This window comes from Oenanthe melanoleuca, chromosome 1A (genome assembly GCF_029582105.1).
Source record: "Oenanthe melanoleuca isolate GR-GAL-2019-014 chromosome 1A, OMel1.0, whole genome shotgun sequence".
Classification (NCBI taxonomy): Eukaryota; Metazoa; Chordata; class Aves; order Passeriformes; family Muscicapidae; genus Oenanthe; species Oenanthe melanoleuca.
Genome location: NC_079334.1, coordinates 32884237 through 32896644, shown reverse-complemented (window position 1 = coordinate 32896644; position 12408 = coordinate 32884237). Strand labels below are relative to the sequence as shown.

At 35.3% G+C, this 12408-nt stretch overlaps 1 protein-coding gene across 1 annotated transcript in view; it reads left to right on the top strand.

Annotated features, from left to right (window-relative positions):
• Positions 1-12408, top strand: part of PTPRQ (protein tyrosine phosphatase receptor type Q) — a 122120-nt gene that overhangs the window by 94370 nt on the left and 15342 nt on the right. The window contains exons 51-55 of the mRNA XM_056515959.1: positions 1689-1788; positions 2578-2706; positions 3945-3989; positions 9859-9885; positions 10539-10620. Coding sequence (XP_056371934.1) covers positions 1689-1788; positions 2578-2706; positions 3945-3989; positions 9859-9885; positions 10539-10620 — 383 coding nt within the window. The remainder of the gene's footprint in view (positions 1-1688; positions 1789-2577; positions 2707-3944; positions 3990-9858; positions 9886-10538; positions 10621-12408) is intronic.

The following is a 12408-nucleotide window of genomic DNA, read 5'->3' as shown; positions in this document are numbered from 1 at the left end:
ACATTTTAACATAGACTTCACTGTTCAGTACAAAATAGATAGAACTTTTCTAGAGGCTTCTTTAGATATTCTTCTGTTTTTCACACTGTTAATACTTTTGCCCTATCACAGTGAAAAGTGAGTGGCAGGAAATATTTCATTCATTTTCTCATCAAAACATTTTTGTATGTACTTGCTTTTCTATTCCATTATCTTTACCTAAGATTAATTTTTTCTTACCTTGTAATGTCCAGTGTTGCATCTAAAATTTTACTAATGTAGTGGAAGAATCATTTCAGGTGCTTTTCTGAATTATTCTGAATTCTATTGCCTGTCACTTTATACAGGTCTGATATTGCTTATTCATGTTGGTATCAGTCTACAATAACCTCACACTTTCTTCTGATAAATTTCCACCTAGCCTACTGTTTCCTGTGCTGATTATTGTAGCTGATTATTCCTCCCTACATGTAGAGTCATGCACTTGTTCTTACAAAATTTCATTCCACAACTTTAAGGTGACTTCTTCAGACAAATTAGGATAATTTTGAATTCTAATCACATTCTCTTGTGTACATCAGTCCAGATAATTTGCAATATACTCTCAAATCCGAAACATCACAATCTTTTGAGAGAAACAAATCCAAGACTATGGTGTTTCCCAATGTGGATGGATGGATCCCCTTGGATGGATGTCATCCCTTGACTGGGAAATAGTTTCATGTGGCAGGAAGCAGTATATTTTCTTCTTCTCCTTGATGCTAAACAGGAACCAAGTTTTTCTATGGTGGATCAGCAAGTGGAGGTGAATGTCCACAAAAAGGAACAATACCAGTAGTAGCATTCCCTTGCTTTTCTTATTTTCACTGTTGCCTAAGAGAAAAGGAGGGTGAGTTTTGTTTTAGGTGCACGATTACAGGAAGGGTGGGAAATTAAATGAGTCCTAGAAATTAAACAATACAGAAGTTCAAAAAGAGACCTAGAAAGTACTAATCTAAATAGTTTATCTGTTTGTGAATGAGCTTTCATTCTTACCTGAAAGGACTGATTAGAATACCAACACCTTTCTTTTCCATCATAGAGCCTTTATGATTACTTTTGACCTATTGGTGGTTATTCCTAAACATATCACAAATTCTCACATAAGCCAGGAGCATGACTTAATGGTCAGTGAGGCAGATTAAGCCAGAGAGTTCAGATCTCATCACTAGTTCAGTACTTTCTGGTTTATTTCCCTTAGAATACCACTGAAAATAGTGTGTTTTACTTTGTGTCTGTGAGTGCCAGCTGCAAGTCTCATTGCTTCAGAGTTGTGCTCTTCCTTTTCCACTTGAGGAGCTGGAGCAGTCCTGCACAGAGACTGAGGCAGGGGCTGAAGTCAGGCCAGTGCTCAGACTGATGTTACTGCAGTATAGACTGACTTAATCTGTTTAGCAGGTAAAACTGAAAAACACCAGGCAACACCTGCACATACAGCTGTATTAAAATAATGTGTTGGATAGATCAGCAGTGCTTAGGAACCCTTACATAAACTGTTTCTGGTTTTATTATACTTTTCTTTCTGGAGCAGCTCTTCAACAACATAAAATGGGTGCAGTTATACAAAAACTAAAAGGGACTATCTTTCATTATTCCCTAATTTCATACTGTCAGAAATTTAAAAATTCTGAAGAATCTATGATATATTTGCTTTCCACTTTCTGTTGCAGGTGAAGGACCTACAGGAAGATCTGTAGAAGTTGTGCTTGCTGTTACTCTGTGTGTACTTTCGGTTGTTCTTTTGGTGGCTGCAGTATATGCTTTTGCAAGGTGAGATTTTTATATCCTTGCCATAGCTTGTTTGAAAACAGTCAAAAATGATTTAAAGAAGAGTTGAAAGAGTCCTATAAGTGGAACTAATTGGTAATTTCAAAATGTCTTGATTTTTTGGTTGGGGTTGGTTTTTTTTTTGGTTTTATGTCAAACTTCAGGGAGGGACTGACAAAGAATTTAGTCTAGTGAGAGTAACCTCCACAGATAAAGAAAGTCCAACTTCTCCAGAGGGTAAATCAGAGTGGTAGCCTTCCTTAAACTTTCAGAACCAGTTCTCTATTGACAGATGTGTCAGCTGGTTGTGGTTATCATGATGGCTAATACTACCTACAGTTGGGTATGAAGTAAATACTCCCAGTTCTATTTTCTGTCTTCCTAATAAATTTATCAGTTAAATACCTTGAGGTCTCACATAAGGAACACAAACTGAGTTTTAATTTAAATAGTTTGCAAAATTTCCATGTAAAAAAGCAGGCTGTGCACTGCACACATGATGCTACTTTGCTCATTTATCAATTCTGGTCTTACTCAGTTGCATTATTCAGGCATTACCAAAGAATTTTTGTAGGAAAACTAAAAGAATACAGCACGTAGATTCTTTCTTCTGAATTTTAAACATAAATTCAGCATTTGACTAAATTGCACAGTTAGAAGGAAAACAAGAATAAAGGCCAAGGAAGGATTCCTGGCAACCATTTTTCAGTTTCAGCCTGTCAAATCAAAGTGTTGATGGATGTGTCCTTAAATCTTTTGCATGCATATCTTTCACTATTATTTTTCATTTAGAATTCGGCAAAAGCAAAAAGAGGGAGGCACATACTCCCCACGAGATGCTGAAATTATTGACACAAAATTCAAACTGGATCAGCTGATCACAGTGGCAGACCTGGAGCTGAAGGATGAGAGATTTACACGGTAAGCATACTCCTTAGGCAAAACAGTAGTCCAAAGGGTCTGTAGCCATGACCCCTTTCTGACCTTTGCTTGTTTGGAAGTGTTTGTGCTGTTCTTATTTACACAGGTCACTGAGATCCTTTTTCAAAGAATGACCTCCATCCTCAAGACACTTCTCACTAGCTTTTAGAAAATCACTTAATCTTAAGCTCTTTTTACAACAAGATAAAAATCTAAGTGCAAATCACTGTTTAATTGTGTTACCTTAAGAGGGGCTATATATTTTAAACATGCAGAATTTCTGAGTCTTTTTAATGGCCCAATTTTTTTGTGTAGGCTGAAAACTTACACAAGCTTTATGAAAATGCCAGACTCCTGGAAGTCCCTGTCAACTAATTCAAGAACAAATCAACTAGCTCAAGAATAAATCTGTCATTGTTTAATTGACATTTTGAAAGCTTTTTTCTTTTTTTATAAAAAGGGACTGGCATAACATCTGGGTTTCTGTGGTGCTCAGCACACTGGCTCTCCTAGCATCTATTCATTTAAGGTGCATGCAGCAATTCATATTTTGTATGTGACAAGAAATCTTGTGACAAATATTTATCAGAAGGAGAACTGCTTTTTGACTGCCAGAAATACTGATATTATTCAACAAATAAATACAATGGTGATTATCAATAATATGTGACTTCCAACTGTGTTAGAAATATTTGGTCAACATTCTTTACCTGCCTGTATTTTCCCTGCTGTGTCACATATGAAACACTGTGGTAGGCAGTCTCCTTAAAGATGAGAAGCCTAAAATAGTCTTGCCCTAGTAGCCAAATATCCTACTGTTGCAGACTAGGAATAGCTGGAAGATGAAAGGTTGTAGCTGTTGACCTGGGGTTTTCGTGTATGTCTGTGTGTGGTACAGAGTAAGTTGATTGCATGTACAAACCTGTTCAAAATAGAGCACACAAGAATGGCTGCTGGTAACAGATGAGAAAACATACTGGGAATCATCTGGAACTCATTGACATAAGGGCTGGGGTATGTCCTGTGTGGGGCACTTGTGCAGATAGCAGAATTTAGTACCTGCTAACAACACTGCAAAGCATCCTCTGCAGGCAGAACCATTGCCAATGGCTGCTCTAACTGTGCCTCACATAAATGATCATGATGGATTTTCAAAATCAACTTGTTTCCACATTGTTATCTGAATAAGAATAGTATTAATGTTTATGTACTAAAGTGTTAATGGGTTTTACTTCCAGATACTCTTCATTTTTCTTTAGACGCAAGGAGATTTTTGTCATCCAGTAAGTTTTTGTATTATTGAAGCAACACAGTGTGTTCTCCTTTCTGTTCTCTTAACCTGTGTGTTACCATACTATATTGAATGGTATAGTTAATTAAAACGAAATGTCAAACTTTACAGAGATTCTAATGACAAACAATGGTATTTTTAATCACAAAACCATGTAAATATTTAGTCCCTAATGCTGAATTATAGGAGTTCCACAATTATTTTGAAATAAATCAGGGTAATTTTTAAATGGAAGTTTTAACATATTATGGCAATATAGCCCTGATACATACAACTTATCCTTGAAACAGAGACATAAGAAATATGCTGTTTCTTTCCTTTGAAAGTTAGGATATACATACTTAATAGAATTTTTTTCCTCAACTATCTTTTGTACTCACACTGCAGCTCTTTCATACTATGCCCCTACAATCTCATCAACATGCCCACGCAGTCAAATCCTGTGCTGGTTTGCAGATACCATTCTGCTACTTTTCTGTTTAAATTATATGTATTATAAATTTTTACAGTCTCAAACTCTAAAGGGTAATTGAAAACTGTAGTATTTCATACTTATGTGCACTTCATTATGGGATTTATGCACAGCAAGACCTTTACTGAACAGTGCTTCAGCAGTTTTAGTTACATCACCCTTATTTTAATGAATCAGTCTCACTTTTTGGTTTGCAATTTGTCCTATCCTTCCATCTGTATTTTTCTCTTTCCTCCTTCCAACTGTCCTTTAATGGCCAAAAGCAAAGAGTTTCTACTTCTGTCATTGTAAGGTACAGGATGCCTGAAATGCAGGCACTAATTGAGAGCTCCTCAGGACAGGATTCATGGCATCTTTTCATCTGGAAGAAAAAATTCCCCGAGGTACTCTCCTAGATAACATAATTATAGTAATGAGGGGCAGGATGTCCTTTACATGTTCAAAATTATTTAGTTTATTTTGGCTTATTTTTCCTAAGTCTCAAAAAATCTTTCCCTATGTGTAATATTCTGTTCTGGTAAAGTCAATGGCCAAAAGGGACACTTTAGGTGTCTCTAGTGCTGTCTTTAATATAGTTCATCCTTTCTGGTAATGAGTTATATCAGAGAGCTGGCAGAAGCATGGCAGCATGTACCAAGGCAGCTTACTGCAAAACCTGATGATTAGAATGGTTTTGTTTCCTTGTTTTAGACTTCCACAGTTGCACCATGAAAGAACTTTTGTACCTGTTGCCACTGGGGAGCAGCTATGCTGAAGTCAATCACAGTCCCAGTTCTTGTGTTGATCCTATCATTCTCCTGATTTGTGCCTGAAGCAGGGACGTGTTAGCATGTTTCATTATAGTATTTAATGCTGATGACTACAATCTAACCTTCACAAATTTCCCAAGCATTTGGAACGGGCATCACTGCATCTGCACAACCTACATTGGCTGCGTCTAGACAGCTATCTCAGCTGTGTTTGCAGTGCTTGTAGTGTTGCAGTTTGTGGCATCTTGCAAGTGTATGAGGAGGGCAGAGATGGGCAGATTCCTTTACCAGACTGTCACTTTTATATTTTTCAGATAGCAATAAATGAGCTGAAATCTGGTACAGCTTCCTACCCTGAAAGGGCAATGGGCAGTTTGTGTGAAAATCCTAAGTGAAAACAGACCAATATAGATTTATTCCCTCTACCTACTAATCATCCCATTCAGCGCTCATTTGAAGGGGGTATTTTGGAAAACAGGCTTTTTTGTCACTACTCTAGCATTATATTATTTAGCTACTATAAATCAATAAAGCACACACTTGCAGCTGACAGTGTTCATTCACAGAATCAAAATACTCCAGCCTGCTCCATGGGATCCTTCTTGCCTGTCTCTCATGCATTGTCTCTTCAGACATTCTCTCATACTCAGTGGATCGCGGCTTATGATCTTGGCTCATATTCTCAGAAAATTTTTGCAGCTGGTATCTCATGAGAAAACCAATAAATTAGAAAAGAAATTATGTTCTATATGAATTTAACTGGAAATACCTTTTATCATTCTTAGATCAAAAATTCAACAGCTTGAAGCTCAGCAAACATGCAGTATAGGTTAATCAAAACATTATATTTCACACATCCTTATAACTTTTTTGATATAAAGTATTTTGCATTACAAAAGTCAGTTTGAGTAGGAAAAGAGAAATTTAAAAGTACCAAGCATTCCATTCTGACAACTTTGAAACTTTTTTGTGGGTAACTCTTTTTTTTTTGGCCAGTAAATTAAAGGATTAAGCATTTGATCAGTTGGATGTAGTTTCAGAGGACGTGCAGGGAATTAAGTCCTACAGAATTTAGTTGAAAATGCGATCTTCTTTATGAATCCAAAATGCTAATTTTGAATATTTGGGACATACATTGCATTCCATGATGGTGGAGATGGTGTGAGACAGCAGTGAAAAACAACCTTGTTCAAAACATATATAGCCCATCAATTTAAACTGGATTAAACACTGTTTCACTAAGAAGCACACTGAATATACATATACTGGATGCTCTCATTACTTGCCTTACTTACAACAGGTCTGCACAGTTTGCAAAGTCGCTCTTCAAAGCAGACACTAAACTTCTGTGAATAGATTCTGTCCCTAAATTTTCAGTGTGCACTAGGTTTGGTGAGATACAAGTAACTCTTCCCTGTTCCAGGTGCTTGCCTAGGAGACAGCTTCTCTGGCACCCTACTTTCGCAGTGACTTCCACAGCAAGGATAAAGCCATTTCATTCTCTGTTTTTTTAAAAAAATCCTTCCTTGAGAAGTTGAACCTTGTGGTTGATTGTCTGAGGCTTTTGTTTCACTCTGTGTGAGACAGCTTGTCAAGAAATAGGGTCAGAAAAAATATTTCTGTTTTACAGACACTGTAGTCCCTGCAAATACCAGGTAGTTGGAACCTCTTATGGAAAAGTGTTGTATAGAAAATGATTGTCTGATCATATCTTTCCTATATACTATGCATTCAGTGACTGTCTATATTTGAGATAACAATTTTGCACACACATTTATTTGTATAGACCAGCCTGATACTTTATGTAGACAGACCTGTCTCCCTTTTAGGGATAGGCATGGCTTCCACCTTGCCTTTTTCTTCAACAAGTTTCCCTTTAGAAATCAGCTATCAAAAATAGGCTTTGTGGAGTCTGTGTTCCAGGAGAACAAGGTTTATGAATGTATGTGTCCTGGTACAATGGAAGAAATTGCCTTGTGTTCTCTTCCCTTAGGCCTTTAATATGTAGGAAGGGTTAAGCTCAATATTGCTCTCAATTAACTTGTTAAAAATTAGTTCCTCTGTTGGTCCTAGGAAGTGTCAGTGGTGCTTATGAGTTAAGCCTTTTGCCTATATAGTAATTTCTGTAGTTTTCTGGTTGGACGAAGTTTTAATTCCCTGTGGATTTCAGATGATTGACCCAGAGAGAAAGCTGAGTCTGTGTGACAATATGTCTTCAGTTATCACTGCCAACACAAATAAATGGATTCTTTCTAGCTCTATCATAAGTAATCTGAGTGGGATTCAGATTTTTGATAGTCTTCAAAAAAACCCCACACATGAAACAATACACTGTTTTAAAAGAAAATCAGATTTAAGGCTATAAAGCATTCTTTATCTTAGAGAATGTTTTTTTTTCCTCATTTCAAAGTCAGGCAAGTGGGAATCTGAAATGGTCCAGCTGAAATAGGGAAATTTTCAACTTCATGGCTTGATTCTAAATTGTGCTCATCAAGATCTAGTGATATTTATATGTTTAAGTTTTATACAAAACACTGGGAAATGTGGAGGACAAGATTAGGGATAGATGAGGTCTTTTTTATTGAAAAAAAACTGTAAGTTTATTACTATGTATTCCAAGTCAAGAGACATAGAAAAAATACTATTTTTTTAAGCCTAAGGATGCTGAAACAGATAATTGCTGGAAATCTTTAGTGAGAACACAGAATTCATCCCTTCTGCAGATCTTTAAACAACAAAGTCAACACCTTTGCACAAGTTAGAGAAGTTCGATATTAACTTTCCTATAAGCACTTTAAAGTAAATATTTTTATTTTCTGAGCTGCCAGGCCACTGCTATATGCACTTGCTTCTAGCAAAAGTGCAACAGTTCAGGAATTCTAAAAATCCCTTAAATTCCTACACATAGGTTAAAGTTTCAGCCCATAGTTGCCTGGCTTCTTAAAAAACTTACGCTGTTGGATCCATGTACCTTCAGTACTGAATCACTAAATGGTATACCTGCATTGCATTTTCTTACTGCAAATTATGTGCAGCCAGAACCTCATTGCTATAAATTGAGAGGAGAGTATTTGAAAAATTACTGGAATGTCAACTGGGACATGACTTTTTTTCTGTTGTTCAATGGTGAAGATAGGTGAATTCAAAGGAAAAAGAAATGTAACTTTCCTTCAAAGTCTGCTTATAATTTTGACCTGAAAAAAAGCCTACAAAAAAGTTTCTGTTCTAGTCAAAGTTAAATATATATTTGTGTGCACTACTTAGGTACACCTATTAAAAAAATCCTTTTTGTGTTAGGAAACTTTAGTTCTATAATGTTGCCAATATTACTAGAAGGTAGTTTCATCTGCCACATAATGCAAACAACTTATGTGATACAATAAGCACAAGCTACATGTCTAAACATTCTGAATAAAAAGGTTGCCATCCTTTCTTCTTGCCTTCTTTTTCACTCTGAAGCTACTCTTCAGTTCTCCTTCTTAGTAAGAACTTTTATTTCTGTGAATACTTTTAACTCCAGTGAGACTGATGCAGTTCACTTTGTTTGAGGATAACTGTTCTAAAATTTATGTAACACAAAGGCATCCTTAGTAGCTTTGAAATTAAATTCTCTGATGTTAATAATAAATTATTCAACAATTCTATTAATCTTATTTTATTAGCTCAATTAAAATTTAAATAATTCCTTTTCTACTAAAATTATGACAGCAATACAGTAGACATTTGTATTACAGAACACTTTTTGTAACTTTTTCTGTAAGAATGTATATTTGGAGGAACAGACACATAAAAGGAATACTTAGAGTTTTTTGAAGGAGCAGGTTATCTTTTAAACTGAATTATTACAAATTTTTTAACTTGGTCTTTTAGATAAGCTTTCTGAGTCTGAGTGCTCAAAATTTGGTTTCTAAGTCCATTCAGAGGCAATTGTGACCAAGTTTCAAGGCCATCTGAAAGTGCCCTGAGTATAGATGCTCATGTACTATCTTCATGAAACCTGCTGTGAGATCAAGTAAAAGATTTAATATGTTTTTAAAATTGACATATACAGAAACAGCTGTGAACATGTGAAAAATGAAGATAAAAATAGGACGCTAATTTTTAAAATCTTTAGAAAAACAACTACAGGTGTGGTTTCTTTAGAGACACACCAGTATCATGATTCATCTGTGACTCATTTTAGATATCTGCTTCAAATGAGATGAAATTACACCTATTTCTCCTCATTGATTATAAAAGAAATCTAGAGGACTAAGAAATAGGTGTGTGTGTTCAGTCAGGTTGATCCTATCCTGATGCTCTGAAATGGCTCTTAGAAGAATGATATTTGGTAAAGAATGCAAAATGAAGCCTGTCAATGTGTGTGTAATGGTATGCAGCAAGTATGGGTTTCCCAGGGCCATATGAGCCCAGAGCACTGTAAAGTGATCTAAAGAAAATGATAGTAACTGTGACTATGTTATTCATATCTGCAGATACCTGAGATAAAAACTAATAAAGACAATCACCCAAGGTATCTGAATTTGAATCCATAAGGCAAACCAGTCTTTAGGTACATGGTATTTAATCTAGAACCTATTAAAATGCACTATACTGGTTAACTCTCAGCTTGCTACTTTTAACAAAAATCTCTGTTTCAGGTTACTTAGTTATAGAAAATCCATCAAGTAAGTTTACTAAAAAATTTTATGTTGTGTTCATTGGTGAGTCTCAATGTGTGGTTCCCTCCTCTATGTTTATTAGAAAAAAACACCAAGCTGCGTATAAATCATAAAAGCATGACTAATTGCATGGTAACTGGAGAAATGCTTTCTCTCTCTCTGGGGTGAAGCCTGCATGTCTGTGTTTTAGCTTGGGAAGTAATACAGGGTTATTTAAACTCCTCAGGATTTAAAAACCATGTCATTATGAGAATGAGGTCACTGCAATATTTTATATGTCTAAAACCTTGCAATGTGTAAAACGTTTTCTGTCTGGCAAAGAAGTATTATGTACATTAGAATGCAATAATAAGTTTACAAATTTGCTTTAATGTCAAAACCTTGATGTTACCTATAAAAAAATCATAGCCTACAGTACTGTTAACATTAGCAACATCAAAAATTTTGTGAGGGGGAACAACAAGGAAGTAAAGTGTTTCTCTTTTAAGTGATTGAAAAGAAATCAAATAAGCATGCTGTAAGCACTTTATAATTTTCTGCCTATAAGTATCAGTTTCCATTAAACTGGAAAATATTGTTTATTAATGAACTGCAGTAAAATAACAAGAATGACAAAGATGTTCACTATGGGTTTCTAATTCTTCTGTCCTTTCTTTCAGGCCAATAAGCAAGAAATCCTTTCTACAACATGTTGAAGAGCTTTGCACAAACAACAACCTAAAATTTCAGGAAGAATTTTCGGTATGTTGCAAGCAGTTGTCACAACATCGCAAGACCTTCAGTCGTTTCGTGTGTCACATTTCATGTCCATTTTAAGCAGGCAAGGCCATGAAGGACTCTGGCCTTGATAATCAATACCCAATTACCAGGTTGATTGTTTAGAAAGTAACAGAACACTGATTTGGATTCTGCAGCCTATACTACAACCTGGTCAGAATTATTCACTTTAGTGTCAGCCAAAGATGATCTTTAGTCTCCCACATTTCAAGAGCACCATATTTATGTTTTTATATATCTAGTCTTGCATATGCAGGTTACCTAAGAACAAGTTATTTAGAATTTTCAAATATACATACAGGTATATTTAACTGCTATAAATATGTTTGTTTTCCTGAGTGATGATGACTCCAAAAACAGAGTAATTGTACATTCTGTAAAATTTTCAGGCCCCAGTCATACTGCTGTGAAATGTTTTTCTTTCATAGATTTTGGTGCAGAAAGTCAAAGGTTTGCACATGGTACTTTGGTTTTTGTTCCTCTACAAGTACTAGGGCATATTTCTTACACTCTTGAGAGTAGCTTCCATATGAATTGCCTCCATTTCCTTACATGGCAGACAAACAGAGCCTTACTCTGAGCCTAATTCTCAAAATATACATTACAGATAATATAATGCATGAATAGTTTCAAATTTTAAAAAGTTTTCACTATTTTCATTAAGTAATATTTCATGGCTATCATATTTTTTTCTCAACAATAACTTCTTGTTATTTCAGAATCTTTATCATCATTATCTTTCTTAACACATACAGTCATTTGCCCAAAAATAATTTGTCAGTGTTCAGTGACTTTATTATTTTGGACTTATAAATTTACCATGCATAATTTACTAGTTGGATTAACAAAAATGAAGGTTTAACAATTGGCTTTTCTTCTTCTAGATTATAATATTTCAGGTTCCAAGGGAACATTAACAAAAATGTATAAAGATTAATGGTATTTCCTACAGCTTTTTTGTTATGCTCATTAGTTAAAATTGGTCTGGATTTAATAATAAAAAGCACCATAAAATTCTCAGAGCAATAAAGTAAGAATATTTTTTTCCTAAAACCAGAAGTGTTATTTCACTTGAGCAAGAATGATTATAGTTACATTATGCATGACTGAACAGATGAAAAGTTTTACTATCAATAACATTTTCACATATTAACATCCATTACTAGAAAGTCTCTAATATTACTTTCTTTAGGTGTGACCCATGTTGGCTAAGCCTTACAGGATTGTAATGTCTTAAATTTTAAACAATAGTGTTTTTTCAAACCCAAATCTTTGCAATCTGATTAAAATTTAGAGAAATACAAGAAGCTGAGCTTTATACAGTCAACCTATAACAGACAGTTTCATATGTCATTTAGGTTTTCAGTCTTTTTTCTCTCTGAGCTTCAAGTTCCATGGTTCAGAGTGTAGTGATATCTTCCCAGATGACCTGTCCAAGGGCAGGCAGAATTTCAAGGTAGGTTCAGTCCCTCAATATGAGTGTGTCTGTATTATTTGTAGCACGTCTTAACAGATAAACAGGATTGACAGCGCACTTGAAATGACATCAGTAATGACAATGCTCAGGAGCAGGCAATGCACCCAATAAACAAGCAGGCCTCATGATCTGCAGTGCTTTTATCAGCATGCATAATTCTACTTTTGAATAAATGACTTGATGATCCTGCAATGTGTGTAGGAAATACTAGCTTAAGTTATAAACCCTTGAACAAGATGTAAACCCGTATGTGGAGCAAATAACTAAGTGGTGAA